The 16,822-nt window shown below is 35.5% G+C and overlaps 1 protein-coding gene across 8 annotated transcripts in view; it reads left to right on the forward strand.

The window, feature by feature from the left end:
* The window catches only part of BTBD8 (BTB domain containing 8), a 112,721-nt gene that overhangs the window by 18,606 nt on the left and 77,293 nt on the right, over positions 1 to 16,822 (forward strand). For 6 of the 8 annotated variants that reach the window (XM_036998234.2, XM_036998231.2, XM_036998232.2 and 3 more), the window contains one exon: positions 6,908 to 7,025. The exons of 1 other annotated variant lie outside the window; for it this stretch is intronic. In XM_036998234.2, coding sequence (XP_036854129.2) covers positions 6,908 to 7,025 — 118 coding nt within the window. Of the gene's footprint in view, positions 1 to 4,052; positions 5,840 to 6,907; positions 7,026 to 16,822 lie in introns of those variants that run through there. One more of the 8 variants, XM_073234273.1, reaches the window with a different exon arrangement.

The following is a 16,822-nucleotide window of genomic DNA, read 5'->3' on the forward strand; positions in this document are numbered from 1 at the left end:
GGGATTGCACTATAGTAGAGAACACCAAAATTAGGAGACTTTCAGAGGCTACTCGCAGATTTGCCCATCCTCTTCTATAGAGAAAGACAGACCCTTACTTTGGGAGGTAAATAAATCTTCTGTGGCAGGGGGAGGGGAAGGTAGCTTCACTACCCTGGAGTGTAAGGAAATGGTGTTGAGGGAGCATCTCATTATCACTAGCTACCAAGGTATATTTTTGTTTAATCATTCTTTATCCAGATTTGCCAATGTTGTGCTCAGAAAGGCTAGACAATTCAGAGACACAAAAAAACTCATAGAAAAAACACACAGTTGGCTATCTGAAATCAGATGGAAATTTGTAACACCAGATATGGATGGGTGTGGCTCATAACATATACAGTGAATTGAGGTGTCTGGTAGATGTTTTAGGTGTTGGTGGGTGTTTTGTGTATTCTTACATGTCTCAGTTCAGCTGGGTGCAATTTTCTAGTTTTTCTTATGGATAAACTTGGATCTAAGCACATGAAAAATTCCCATAATGCTCAAATTATTTGCTAATACATCAGTTGTAAACTGATGTTCTCAAAACAAGTGTTATAACAGAAGTAAAGTATAGCAGATTCTTCATTTAAGTATTTGTTAGCTAAAGGATTTTATTACTGATATTTAGTGCAACAGTACTAACAATGAAACTGATTTAAACTCAGATTCCTCTTATATACATTCATCATCATTATTATGATGAATGAATGAATGTCTGTTCTAGGCTTGAGGTATATCCATTCAGATATTTTATCTCATTTAGTGTCAGATAACCCTAAGAAGTAAGTGGTTACAGACTGATGTCTATAGATGAGGACTATGTGACTGTATGACTCAGAGATTGTAAGGGACTTTCTTTCTCAAGGCCAGCCACAAAGAGTAAAGAGTAGTTGGCAGAACTGGTATTTAGTACCCATTGCTTCTGCCTCTAGTCTAGGGTTCTACCTCAGTCCCTCAGTCCCACAACAACCCATTAAAGTGGACAAATAAGTTTTGAGTGTAAGTGAAAAGAGCTCATTTACCCCTCAACCCCTTGCCTTTTAACTAACTACTTTTTTGATTACTCCATAGAAAAAACCCATGTTTACCGGTTAACACACACCTGTTGTCCAAATCTCATTAACTTCTTTGCAGTCTTGCATCCTATCAACGCTGCCCTCCTAGAAGCTTTCTAGGCTTCTATGACACTGCTCTCTTGATTTTCTTTCTTGGTCACTGCTCAGTCTCCTTCATTGGCACATCCTCTTTCTGCCCCTTATGTAATTGGTATTCTCTAAATTTTTTTTTTGAGTTTTGTATCCAACCATAATAGATACATTTGTCTAAATATCTCAAAATTTAACCTGTTATTGGTTAATTGACCTAATCATCCATCTCCCCCAACCTGCTGTCTTCTTAAATACTGTCAGTGTGAATTATAACATCTTTCTACTCAGTTATATTCTTATCCTTCATTAGATTCATGACCATGTCTCTTGATTTATCTCCTAAATAGTATTAAGTAATTCTTTTCTTTATCCTCCTGCCATTTCTTTATTTCAGGACTTTGCTATTTTCCTTGAGAACTTGCACCCTAACTAGTTGCCAGGTCTCTTGGACCACCTTCCATTTATATTGTATAGAACAATGTTTATTACCTACAAGTCTGGTTATGATACTCCCCTTATTAAAATTCTTCAGTAGTATATTCTTAATATAAATCTCAAATTATTTCCCATGATACAAAGGGATTTTGTGAACTGACTCCTGATTAGGACTCTGCTGTCTCCTTTTTTCATAACCCTCTCCTGCTTCCAGAGCTCTAGTTTTACTGAATTACTTGGCATTTTCCCCTGAAGAATTGTATTTTGTTAGCTCTGTGCTTTTGCACTTGCTATTTGTTCCTAATCATCACATTTTTAAACTGAGTGTCAGTGTTGTGCTAGGTTTTAAAGATTTAAGAGTGAACAAAATAGATTGTGTTCCTGTACTGCCGTCTAGTAGGACATATGTCAGGTGGCTTATGCACAAAGTATGATGAGGACACAAATAGAGTACATGTAAACTGGACTTAGGCTTCCAGAGTAGGCTACATGGAAGCAGTGATGTGTGAGTTGAATCCCAAAGAAATAGCAGGAGTTAACCAGGCAAAAGAATTCAGGGTAGAAGTATTCCAGGCAAAGGAAACAACATACCTGGAGGCAGAGAGCTAGGCAGATAGCAAATTTGGAAAATCAGAAATGGTTTGTTGTGGAATAGGGTAGAGTAGGCGCAGGAATGGTTACAGTAAGAGATGAGCCTGAACATGTAAGAAGAAGGTAGATTGTTAAGAGCCTTACATAAAGGATGACCTTATATTTTGTTGCCCAAACTGGGATACTTTTGAGAGAGTGAAAGGTGAAAAATAATTATTGCTATTAATTATTATGGGGCAACAGACATTAACTGAGACTATCTGAAACAAACTAAGACATGGTTACCTTCCTCCTAAGTTACCTTCCTCCTAAGACATTTTAGGGAATTTGGGTGGTACTATTTTAAGACTTACAGAGTATAAGCAGAGAAAGTTTGGGGTAGATGGAATGATGACCTCAGGTTGAGAAACACTGAGGTTGAGGTTTCTATAATTGTGGTGGTGCTTTTTTTCTTGGCACCAATTCTGACACCAAAAATGTGTGTGTTTTTTTCCACACACCAATCAATTCTCTGACAGCAACCGTACATCCAACAATTCAGTTCTGACACTAACTCAGAATTACTAAAGACCCCACAGGGTAAGGGCTTAGTCCTACAAGATTGCCCCCACATCAGGTGCTAGCTGCCAGTAGGTTACCTAGCTACTCTAGGGGAGTGTGTCAAATGACAGACCTTAAAGCACTTAGGAACCAGTTTGGTGTCCTTTATTCAAGGGGAAACAGTCCATGGATTGGGGGAGTTCAGCACCTCACAAGCAGTGGAGCACTCTTTCTGAGGGATACCATTTTATGCTAAACAAGAGAAGGGGATTTTGGATTCCTGGGTGGTGAAGGCAAATTCTAGGAAGATGAGGTGAGGAAAATATATGGTAAATAATGGTTGTCTTGTTAGGCAGATAAGAGTTGTGTCAAGTGATAAGAATACTTTCTTTCCTAGTAAGGCGCTATCTTTACAAGTGAAAATTTCATTTATAACTAAATTATTTTAAAAAAGGGAAAACTTATACTTTATTTTTAGGCAGTTAGGGGAGGTAAAGAGCTTTACCTGCATCTGCTGGTTCTCAACTACTTTTAGTTCAAAATAATCCTTATATCTAAAATGGCATATTTTGGGGTTACATACTCTGACCCCCTTTACTACCCAGGGCCTACAAGTTTGGGGGTTCACACTACCATCTATCTGCAAAGTTCAATAATTTGCCAGAATGACTCACAGAACTCAGGAAAACATTCTACTTACATGTTTACCAATTTATTATAAAAGGTACAACTCAGGAACAGCCAAAAGGATGCATAGGGCAGGGTACCAGGGGGAGGGGCAGTACACAAAACAGCTGTCTTTGCCCTTCTAGGGCTTAGGTGTCTCCCAACACATAGATGTGTTCACCAATCCAGTAGTCCCCTGAATTTCATTGTTCAAGAGTTTTTATAATTCAATTTCCATACTTGGAAGTAGGGGAAATAGAGCTGAAAGTTCCTACTCTCTAATCACATGTTGGGTCTTTCTGGTGACCAGCCTCTATCATGAAACTATCTGGAAGCTCCACCCTGGATCACCTCATTATCAAATTCAGGTGTGGTTGAAAGTGGCTTGTTATGAATGCCAAAAGATATTCCTATAGTTTAGGAAATTCCAAGAGTTTAGGAACTCTGCACCAGGATCCAGGGGACAAAGACCAAATATAAGTTTTGATTATACTTACACTGTAATATATTCTCAGTAGGTAACTTGAATACAAAGTTCAGTAGGTAATTTAAATACAAAAATGGGAGTTGAGATAGTCTATATAGCAAGTAATCCATCAAATTAACGTGGTTTTCCTTTGAAAAGTTTCAAGATATTCCCTTTGTGTCAAAGATCAGACTCTAGTCTTTGAATCATCCAATGAAAAATATTTTTTCGGGGTATCTTTCATTAATTTATGTGCTTTAAGTCTTCTATAGAAATATCTAGAAGTAGTAGGATCTTCCCATCTCCCCTGCCTAATTCTGGTTAGAGTTTTTTGTTTTTCCTTCAGAAGTCCTCATTATGCAGTATTTCACACATTAATTTATTCAACAAATGTTTACTGAGGATCTATATATTAGGGCTTGTGGTGGGTCTAAGAGATACTTTGATGATTAAATGGACATATTTTAGAGAAGGTAAGTTGGGGGTGAAGATAGACAGTAAACATAATAAATAAATTAGAAGGTGATGTACTATAGAAAAAATAGGACAGAGGGGAACGGGAGTGCTTGTGATGGGAGTTGCAATTTTAGGTGGGTGGTCAGAGTCAGCCTCCTTGAGAAGGGTTGATGTTTAAACAAAAATTTGAAAGCAAGTTAAGCAAGTGGATATCTGGGAAAAGAGTGTTCCTGGCAAAAGAAACGGCAGTGCAAATATCCTAAGATGACAACCTAACCTGCCATCTGGAGGAATGAGAAAGAGTTCAATGTGTAAATAAGCAAAAGAGTTAGGCAAATGAGGTCAGGGAGTTAATGAGGAGCCAGATGTTGTGGGGTCTGGTAAGCCATTGTAAGATTTTGGCTTTTACTCTAAAAGAAATGGAGAAAACCATATGGTTTTCAATTGGGATGAGCCATTATGTGAACTACATTTTAAAAACATGACTGTGAAAGCTTTGTTAAAAATAGACTGTGGGGGACCAGTTAGGATGTTACTGCAGAAATCCAGGTAAGAGATGAATCTGGTTTACAGTATGGTGGTAGCAGTGGAGATACAGAGGAGCAGTTGGATTCTGGATCTCTTGATAGAGTGGTTGGAAAATTTGTAATTTTGGTTAGTGGGAATCTGTCCTTAGGGACTGATCCTCACCAGATATACTGACCAAAGTTTCTGGACTGACAAAGCTGTGATACACAATGTAGTATTTTTCTTTTCTTATATATACATGTTTTATGTATTACTTCCCATTACCTAACTGGTGAGTCTTTTGAAGTAGAGACAATTTTTTTTTTTTGAGAGAGCGTCTCTCATATTTATTGATCAAATGGTTGTTAACAACAATAAAATTCTATATAGGGGAGTTAGTGCTCAATGCACAATCATTAATCTATCTCAAGCCTAATTCTCGTCAGTCTCCAATCTTCTGAAGCATAATGAACAAGTTCTTACATGGAGAACAAATTCTTACATACTGAATAAGTTCTTACATGGTAAACAGTACAAGGGAGGTTATCACAGAAACTTTCGGTTTTGATCACGCATTATGAACTATAAACAATCAGGTCAAATATGAATATTCGTTTGATTTTTATACTTGATTTATATGTGGATCCCACATTTCTCCCTTTATTATTATTATTATTTTTATTTTTAATAAAATGCTGAAGTGGTAGGTAGACTCAAGATAAAGGTAGAAAATATAGTTTAGTGTTGTTAGAGAGCAATTGTAGATGATCAGGTGTGTGTCTGTAGACTATGTGTTAATCCGAGCTAGACAAGGGCATTAAAACATCCACAGATGCAGAAGATTTCTCTCAAAACAGGGGGGGTGAGGTTCTAAGCTTCACCACTGTTGATCCCCAATTTCTCACCTGATGGCCCCCCTGCGACTGTGCCTGTCTTAGGTTGTTCCTCCCTTGAGGAATCTTACCCGTCTCTGGCTAACCATCTTCCGGGGCCCTACAGGGAGTTGGTAAGTGAGAGAGAAGCCATATTGTTTGAAAAGGTTAGCTTTTTACTTCTTTGCAGATTTATGCCCTGTGGCTTCTATGCCCAGTATTTGTCTTGAGGTATCTTTACCACTTGGAGGAATTATGATACTCGGTAAATTCGATATGAGGCATGAATTCTATTTAACGGTTGTAATTAGGAAGGAAGAAGAAAAGCTATAGAGGTAGCAGATGGAAGAAAACATGGGAGGATTGATTATTTCTTTGACATATCTTCTTGTAGAGTAACTTAAGCATGTATAGGTTTTAAACTACTAATTAAATTGCGCACACACATTAACATAATAGGAATACAGTTATATAACCAAAGCAGATCTATAGTTACCAGCCATCTCCAGTGAAGCCAAGAAAACCAGTTAGGCACCCTAGGCATTTGTGAAAATTTGTCTATGATATGATGGATATTGTCCAACTGTACTTGAACAGTCTGAGAGAAATCAGACAAATTAAAACAACCCATTCCTGGGAACTGTTCACATCCCATATGTTTTTTTAACTGTAGATAGTCTGTAGTCGTAAGATTTTGGAGCGCTACAACTTGCATGAAGTAGAGACAATTTTTAAAATACTTATTTTCTGTATTTCTCCATACTGTGTACAGTACCAAACTCATAGTAAGTGCTCTATAAATCCCATTGATTTCAGTTAAATTTCTTTTGGTTCTAGCCATAAATTCATGAATAGGAATTAAATAGTGAAAAATAATACCAAAACTTTCTAATTCAGATATTCATGAAGTAGCTTCAGTTTTGATGTAAAATTTTGCGATTTTACTACCTATATTTAAATGTATATTTATATTTAAAGGTATACCTATATTTCAATGTAAGTGGAAATATGTATTTCAAAGTAGTATAGATGACTGTAAAATTTTGTTTCATTTTGAATTTACCACTTAAATATTCCAGTCACTGTTGCTCTCAGTAATTGAGATAACTATGTGAAACCTTTTGCTAATATTAAAACACAAATTTTTGAATATTTATAATATTAAAGAAACTATTTTTTAGTTTTGTTTTTCTCTTTTAAAGACAATTATGACTTGGATCCTGCATCTGAATTAGGAGAAGATTTATTGAAACTTTACGTGAAACATTGTTGCCCAGATACTGGTATTTTTGTTGATGGAAAAAGTTTTAAAGCTCACAGGTAAATAGGCATGTGATTGATTCAGTGTCTTGGTTGTGACTGTAAAGTGTAAAAGGGTAGCTGTCTCTTCCTAGTGCAGTGGTTTTCAAGCTCTGATTCACATAGGCCACAGGTGTCCAATGGTGATTACTCAGGGGACCTCTGACAGGGGAAGAGGCTGGCCATCTGGCAGAGTTTTCTGCCTGCATGCAGGTTCACACGTGCATACATGCCCCTACCCAGACATGCACACACACTTCCATCAGAGCGGATCTTTGCTTTGCACTGGGTATGAACCTAAGATTTTATTAGAAGAAAATATTCTATTGCCCAAAGTAGTTTTGAAAGCCACTGTCACAAAAAAATGTAATTAAATGCAGTTTTTAATTTCACAGGCATTATAGTATTTAGAGTGATTATTTCTACATGAATGACATGTATTTTCTCTGAATGCATTTTGGCTCAAAGTCTTTGTTCCAAAATAGATGATTTTAATGAATAACATTGATTAGGAGGTTTAATATTTCAGTGTACTTTTAAAAAAACACTATTCTGCTTTAGAATTGGGTTACTTAGACATTCCAGGCTTTTAGATTTCAAATTAAAGTCTGCTGCCTGTTTTGGTCAGGGTGTGTTTTGCAGGTAACTAAAATCTGTGTAAAAGAATATAAAATTTTAATAAGAAATACAGATTTTTTCTGTTGAACTCGAAGGAAGTACAGCTGGCCTCACAAAAAATCGGAACTGGAAAACTGAGGAACCCAGACAGTTCTCTTCCCTCCCTCCCTCTCTGTGAATCCAATAGGGTGTTGATAAATTATTCTGATGCTCCTAAAAGGAAGAACCAGACTCTTTGCAATGACAAAAAGTAGTCTTCTAGCCTCAAGGGTATACAGCCTCAATGACATTAACAATGGGTTTAGGTTACCGGAATCCACCAAGCTAAACAGTAATGATGCTTATGCTCTCACATACCATATTCGTTTGGTCAGCAGTACTTTACTAAATTCTAGGTTTGCCAGCTTCAGCCAGACTATTTGCCATTCAGAATTTGACCTTTGCTCTCTGGGAGCGTACATTTTGTAATTGTATGTACACACATACACATTTTCCTAATTTTTAAGAAATCTGCATAATGTATAGAAAATACAGAGCATAATACAAATTTATCAATATATTTTCCTTATCATGGATATATATTTCTCAAATCGTGTGTGTGTGTGTGTGTGTGTCTCTTTTTCTTTGGGGAGAAGGGCAACACAACTTTATTTGAAAAGTTAAGTTTATTTTGTGGCCAGGTTTTTTGAAACTGTGTGGACATCCTGCCCATACTTATAGAGCCTTAAGGGTATTGTCTTACAGGGAAAACAGGATCACCTGCAATATGTCCTCAAACAGTGTCTGTACTTAGCCTGTCTCTGTGTGCTGCCTGACAGTGGACTGTGTTTTAGGAACGGGATCTAGAATATTAGGTTTGCATTCCAGGACAGCTCTTCCTCACATTTCTGGTTTATTTTCTTCACCTAGCAATAACAAATAAATCTGTATTAACTAGAAAGGCAGTTTCCTGAGGATGTGTTTCAAGATCTGGACTAAGTTTTCCTACTTTGTGGTTAGTACCTTTATGTGAGATACAAGGGCAAATTCTCAATCCCAAGATTACCTTCCTAGCCCAAACTCAAACATCTCTCTGTAGCATATTAATTTTATTATTCAGTTTAAGGAGTATTATGTCTGTAGTTGGGAAAAATATTTTCATGCAGTGTAGTTTAAAGCCCAACATCATAACTTTCTGAATTACTTCTTGTTCTAAATGATCAATGTCAGCATTTATTCTAGTGGTGTGGCTAAAAATCCATTTGTAATATGGTTGCTTTCATTTTTAAATTATATGTACTCATATGCTGAAAGATCAATGCAAGTACAAAGACCAGGATTCATGATCAGAATTACATTTATTTTAGGTCTTAAATTTTACAACAGCTTGCTAGTTTAATATGGCTAATTATTATGGTAATGAAGTAGTTTCTTCTTTTATTGAGTCACTGTCTTTCTTTTATGCTCTAGTTCCTTCCCCAAAAATCTCTGATATCCCAGTTCTTAGAAGATTACCTCTCCAGTTGCTAGTTGCTCTGTCTAGTCTTTATCGTAATCCCCAGCACAATGCCCCTTATATGCTGCAAGATAGTCTGATGCCAATCACTTGCTTATGGTGGTACAACTGAGCCAAAGAAATTTATAAACAGTGCTTAAGAGATTGTAGACCATGTGAAGAGCCTGTCTGCCTAAGTGTGAATTCCAGCTCCACCATCTTTTATTTGTGTGAATTTGGGCAAGTCATTTAACCATTCTTGCTTCAGTGTCCTCATCAAACATGGGGATTATAAAAACATCCATCTCATAGAGTAATTGTAAGGAATAAATTACTTACTGCATTGAAATCACTTTGAACAGTACCTGGCACTTAGGAAGTATTTTATACATGTTTGCTGTTATCATGCAGGTGATCGGCCTTTGATCCAAGCTTTTATGTAGATGGAAGCAGCCTTTATGCTCTTTACATGTGGGGTGAGCAGAGAAGTGTGGTTTGAGTCACTCGCATTTTCTCCCAATGCAAGGAGTGATGGAATAGCAGTAGGCCTTCAATGAAAGTCAAGTTACTACACTTCTCCATCTACACAGGCTTTTCCTTCTCCAAAGCAGGCTTTTCCACCCCTTTCACATATTTGTCTTGTTTACTTCCAATACTTCTGCTCAAAGGAGAAATACAAAGAGGAGGGAAGTTATAATAAAAGGAGGACCCATTAGATTTCATTGATCTTGTTTATTTGTTAATGTTACTACTTTTCTGGAATATTGCTTCCTGAGACACTACAACACATTACTGCTTGTTGTGGGCCTCCGTAACATTACTTACCTGCCTGAATTGCTCTCAATCACCAGGTGAATATCATCTGGATATTGTGCATTTCTCTCTGCTTATATTTCTTCCTGTCATCTTCAGCCTATCCCTAAGTACAGACCTGACTTAATTGCTGATTTCCCATTTTATAGTGTCATTTCTTATTTTAGTGTTTTCTGAGAAAAGCTGAAGCATGTATTTTTAGGACAATGTATTATGCACATCTGTGTTCCCCAGTTAAGATTATCTTGTGCTGTTTTACTGAAAAAGCAGGATTCCTAATTTTAGCTTTGTGGTGCTCCAGATCTGATAGCCCTTCTAAAGTATCTTTCTTTTCAATGCCTTATATACCATTAAGCATTCATTCATTGGGTTGAAGCATCATCAAATTCCCCTTTAAAATGTAGATTTCTCTGAATATTTAATAAATCAGCACAGAGTCAGGAGGTTAGTGTTTTAGTCTGTGCCACGCCGCTAATTAGCCATGTGTTCTTGGGTCCATCAGCCAAAAGCCTTCTCAGAAGAGTACCTTAGAATTCAGAAGTCAGTCTTAATGGTTTTAGATTCTCAATTCCAACATTTATGGAATGATAGGGAAGTTACTTAATCTCTCCAAGTCTCAATTTATATATCTGTAAAAGGAATAATAACAGTAATTAAAGCATAGAATGACTGAGGATTGAATCAGATAATGCACACAAAACAGAACAATACCTGGCACATTGTAAACTTTAGGTAAATGTTAGTTGCTGTAAATATGTATTAGATATTGGAAAGGGAGGCACATTGTGGCCTACTCTACCTTATCTTTACTGGGGATTGGCAAACTATGGCCCAAATCTGGTCAGTATAAATATGTATGGAATAACAATATGCAACAGGAAACTGGAAGGCCTAACTTATTTATACGTGATATTTACTATTTGGCCTTTACAGAAAAAGTTAGCTGTTCCCCATCTTAGAAGGATTGCCAGGAAGCTTTAATGAAATAATTACAATATAATTCCAAAATACCATGCAATAAAGTGAGTTACTAACATCTCAGTATTTCCCAGTGATAAGTAGTCAACCCTGTCTGCTTGAGAGGTTTAAAATAATGATAAATTAGATATGAAAACAATGGAGGGAAAAGAGGTGAAATTCCTTGGTACCACTGGTCTTTGAGGGAAGTTGCATTGGTAACCACTGGGTGCCTGAAAGAAAACAGTCTATAGTAGAAGCCCCTTAACTGAACCTGGCTAAAGCAGCTCTTCAGGTGTTGTCTGTAGAACATGCTGACAGTATGTTCGGCAGAACTCTCAAGGTTTAGGAGACCATTCTCCAGTATACCTATGCATTTCCATTCCTATCATTGAGTTTGGGCGTAACAGTCACTTGGGTTTTTTCCCCAAGTAAATTTATTAGTGCCATTTGAATTTATTATTTTGATGGCATAACTTAATGAAATTTCATGTAAACCAATAATACATGAATACATGAAAAGAAAGAATTATTGTTCCAGTGAAAACTACAGTGGATGCTTTGGGAAGATTCAATAAAGGAGAAGCACTTTAAAAATTGTTATTGACTGCAAATTGTAAAATAAGTTAGACATAGGAATGCAAGTACAACATAGAGAATATAACCAATAATATTGTAATATCTTGGTATGATAATGGGATGATATACTGTGGCAAGCATCTGGGAATATATTGAGTGTAATAATTATTGAGTTACTATGTTGTATATCTGAAACTGTAATATTGTGTATCAATTTATATACTACTCCAAAAAGTTTGAATTCACTTCTCTGGGTTTTGTGGAACTTACTGAGTTTTGTGGAACTAAAAGGAAAAAAGAAAATATTCTTGGAGCAATAGTACTTAAAAAAATAGTCCTTGTAAAAAAATTTTTTTCTTTAGCACGCCTGAGTAATCCAGGCCATTATTCTGCCTCGGGTTATGAATCTAGCTCAGCTAACGTCAAGAAGTATTGAATAGCAGTGTGCTAAAGCAGAAGCAGGGGGGAAATTAGGGCATCCTGACAGAGCCAGAAGCAGCCTTGTGAGCTGAGATTAAATGTAATCAAAAGGAGAAAATAGCTTTTGGTGTGTTAGAAAATGAAAAATTTGGCAAAAATTTTTAATACACCATGCTATCTATAGCACGATTTTTAAACCTAGTCTTGTATCCTAGTTAAATAGGAATGCTTTCTAAGTTTCTGTCTTAAGGTCAGGGTAATTGTTTAAGCCTCAGATGTTTTTAATAGATGGAAATAGGTAGCATGCTGTGTTAGTTCAAGTCTCCTGAGAAGCAGATATAAAGATGGGACTAGACTTGCAAGAAACTTGCTTGACTAAATGCATGTGAGAGACATGAGAAAGAATCCAGAGATGACTGGCAGAGCTCTTAGACACTGCAATGCTGATCTGACCCTGAAGTGAAGGAGAAAGGGAAGGTTAGGTAGAAGCATCTAGACTGCAGTGCACTTCTGAGGAAACTTCTGAAGGCTTTTGGGAAGTTCCCAAACCACTGTAACCCAGGCCCTGTCTCCCAGGAATAAGCCTTCCTTGGTATCTCTGGTATGCTCAGTCACTGGCAGGAACAGCCTGGGAGAAGGTGCCTTGGGAGCAATATGGTATAGATTTCAGAGTGCTGTATCTGGGGCCATAGGTCAGATATATACTCAGATGTCAGAGAGATGCATTCTCATGACTGCCACACATGTAAATCTTGACATGCTAGATATTTATCTATTTTAACCACTAGACATAATCAGATAAAGCAAGTCAAGTAAATGGAAAAACAGAATTCTAATAGTATTCTTCATTAACAATTGTTTAATAAATACTTACAAGCCAGGTATTACATTTTGTGCTGAGGTTGAGATTCATACAAAATAAAGTACAGATGATAAAATGGGTTATATCTGTTCAAATTCAACATAATCAGTGTTTTAGAAAAGACTGCCATATAAAAAGGCCTGACAGGGTATTCAATAAACTATTAACAGTGGGTGTTTTTATAGAGTAGAATTGAAATAAACAAGTAAACAAGGAAAGAACTTAAAATGTTCACTTCATCTATTCCTGTATTGGAGTTTATTACAAGCATATACAGCTCCCTTGAACAACATGGGCATTAGGTTCTGAACCCCCCCACACAGTTGAAAGCCTATGTATAATTTTTGACCTCCCCAAAACTTAACTACTAATGGCCTATGGTTGCCCGAAGCCTTACCAAAAATATAAACAGTTGATTAACACATATTTTGTATGTTTTATGTATTATATACTATATTCTTATAATAAAGGAAGCTAGAGAAAAGAAAATGCTTTTTCACATTGTCACAAATCTCCAAAAAATTTTCCTATGTATTTACTGGGAAAAAAATCATATACAAGTGGGTCTGCACAGTTCAAACCCATCTTCAAGGGTCAACTGCATTATATTTATAATTTTAAAAGTTAAAAAATTTTTAACTTTGTGTGCTTGAGGAAAGAGTCATAGATTGCTTAAATTTTGTTACCCGTTTATATAAGCTCAGTCACACTATCTTTGTCCTCTTTTACAGAAAAATAAAAATTCCATAGCAAATGTAGTGAGTTAAATTTTTCACTTGATTGTTAGATTCTGTTACTTTTTCTTTTCCTTCTTCTTACTTTAGGTGTGATTTATGCTTCTTTTATAGTCTGATAAGGAGGAATCTTAGGGTATTGATTCGAAACTTTTCTTTTTCTAAGATAAGTTCTTAAAAGATAAAAGTGCCCTTCTTAGCACTGCCTTAACTGAATCCAACAAATTTTGGTATATTGTATTTTCATTTTCAGTCAAGTAAATGTATTTTCTAATTTCCCTTTTGATTTCTTTTTTGACCCATGGATTATTTAGACATGTGTTTAAATTCCAAACATATGAGAATTTTCCAGATATTTCTCCATAAGTGATTTCAAGTTTAATTCTGTTGTGGTCATAGAACATATTTTATATCAGTACACTTTAATTTTCTTTTTGGAGACCTCTGATATCAACTATTTATTATGTTATTTCAGACCCATACTAAATCTTCAATTTGAATATAATACAAGGAACTTCTTATTGGGACTAATTTCCCCTCTTAACACAATACCTTTGAAAAATCAGGGCACTTAAATTTATCAATATTTGTTTTATGATCCAGCATGTGATCTGTCTTAGTATTTCACACGTACTTGAAAAAAAATTATGTTTTACTATATGGGGTTTAGTGTTCTGTAAATGTCAAATTGGTTGTTAGTATTGTTCAAAACTTCATATTCTTAATTGATTTTTGTCTACTTGTCCTGTTAATTGTGGAGAAGAATGTTAAAGTCTCCAAGTATAATTGTGAATTGGTCTACTTCTTCCTTCAGTTCTATCAATTTTTGCTTCGTGAATTTTGAAGGTCTTTTATTTAGTACACACACATTTAGGATTATTATTTCCTCTTGATGAATTGACCCCTTTTTCATTATGAAATATCAATTATGAAATATCAGTAATATTCCTTGTTTTGAAGTCTCTGTCTAATGTTAACAGAGCCACTCTAGCTTTCTTTTTTTAATTGAGATACTATTGAAGTATAACATTATATTATTTTCAGGTGTAGACCATAATGATTTGATGTGTATATATTGTGAAATGATCACCATAGGATGTCTAGTTAGCATCCCACGCCAGCTTTCATGGTTAGTGTTTATATTGTGTATCTTTTTCTACCTTTTAACCTCTCTGTTACTGTATATTTAAAATGAGTTTAAAATGTATTTTCTTTTAGGCAGCATATGGTTGTGTCTTGATTTCATTATCCAATCTCTCCTTTTAATTGGAGAATTTAAACCCTTTACAGTAATGTATTTGTTATGTTGGAGTTTAAGTCTACTATTTACTATTTATTTTTATTTTTCATTCGTTCTCTTTTTCTTCTTTTTCCTTCTTATTGAGTTAAAATTTTTTTTAACTTTTAGTTTATTTCCACTATTGGCATATTAGCTGCATTGTTTGTATATTGTTTTTGTTTTTTTAGTGGTTGCTGTAGGATTTCCAATATGCATTGATAACTTACCTATACACATTCATGTATGTTACCTTCCCCCCCATCTTTTGTGCTATTGTTGTCATATATTTCACTTAAATATATTCTAAACTACACTATAAATTGTAATTATCTTTTAGAGAATTTAAAAAATGAGGGAAAAAGTATTTCATTCACCTACATATTACCATCTGTAGCACTTTAAATCTTTTGTGTAGGTCCATATTTCAATCTATTAAAATTGTCCTTCAGCCTGAAGAACTTTCTTTAAATTTCCTGTAATACAGGTCAGCTGGTAATGACTTTTCTCATACTTTTCTAGAAAAGATCTTCATTAGTTTTAACTTTTGAAAGATATTTATATTAGATACAGAATTATAAGTTGGCATTTTTTATTTCTCTCAGTGCTCTAAAGTTGTAATTTTATTGTTATCTGGCTAACATTGTCTCATATGAGAAGTCTGTGATCATACCTAGCTTTGCTTGTCAGTATGTGATGTGCCTTTTTTCTCTGAGTGCTTTAAATTTTTTCTCTCTAATTCATTCTATTTGGCTAATTATTATTGTTATGTGCATGTGTATACTTTTTTCTTCAGTATCTAATCTTTTAAGTCCATTCATGAATTTTTTCATTTCAGATATTGTATATTTCACCTCTAGTTGTTTTTTTAAAAAATCTTTCATTTCTCTCTTCACTATGTTCCTTATTTTAAAAATCCTTGAACATAACTATGAAAGCTTTGAAAAATGCTTTGTCTGCTAATTCTATCATCTCTCTCACTTCTGGGTGTGTTTCTATTGACTGATTTTTCTTCTGGTTATATTTCATATTTTGCTATTTCTTCACCTAGTAATTTTTTATGAGATGCTGGATGTTATGAATATTATGTTGCTAAGTCTTCAAATGGTTTTTCTTTAAAAAGAGTGTTGAAGTTTGTTTTAGCAGGCAGTTAAGTTATTATGGATCAGCTTCATCTTTATGAGACTTTCTTTTAAACTTGGTTAAGGTGGGTCTAGAGTAGCCTTGCTTTAAATGTTCTATGGCTCCTTTACTGAGATGTGACCCTTTTGGGATGTTTTCTTAGTGCTCCAAGTATTCAATTTTGGCTACAAGGAATCTGAATGTCTGCTAGCTCTATGTGAGCAGGCTGGTAGTTTCCTGACCTTTATTCCTTTCCTTGGACTTTCACCCTTTATACACTCAGATTACATTCAGACAAAGGCGCAAGGGGATCCCTCTAATTTCTAGAGCTCCATTTCTTTGTTAACTCCCTCTTCCGTAGCACTGTGCCCCACAGATTTCAGCTGACTCATCCCTTGGTGCTCCTTTGTCTTCTCAACTCAGCAAGACAGCCAGACTCTGCTTGTGTTTGTCTGCCCTGTGCCATGGTCTAGAAATGGTTTCTGGGAGGAAAACCATCCTGATTGTAGGGCTTATGTCATTTGTTTTTCTTCTCTTAAGGAACAGAGTCTTGTTCAACCTTTTCTTGCTGTCATATTTAACTCACTTTCTACTTATGAATGAAGTTTAGGCAAGCACCATACATGTTATTTTTATTGGATGAAAGCAGAATCTCTCATTTTTTTCTTAATATATTTTATTTTTTAGAACACTTTTAAATTTACAGAATACTTGAGAAGAGACTACAGACAACTCAACATATGCCTCCACACCCAGGTCCCATAATATCGACATGTATATCTTAGTGTAGTACATTGGTACAATTAATGAACCAGTATCGAGACATTATTATTAACTGAAGTCCATAGTTTATTCAGAATTCCTTATTCTATTCTAGGACCCTATCCAGGAGACCTCATTATATTAATGTTCATGTTTCCTTAGGCTTCTCTTGGCTGTAACGGTTTCTCAGACTTTCCTTGT

Source organism: Manis javanica, chromosome 4, assembly GCF_040802235.1.
Source record: "Manis javanica isolate MJ-LG chromosome 4, MJ_LKY, whole genome shotgun sequence".
Classification (NCBI taxonomy): Eukaryota; Metazoa; Chordata; class Mammalia; order Pholidota; family Manidae; genus Manis; species Manis javanica.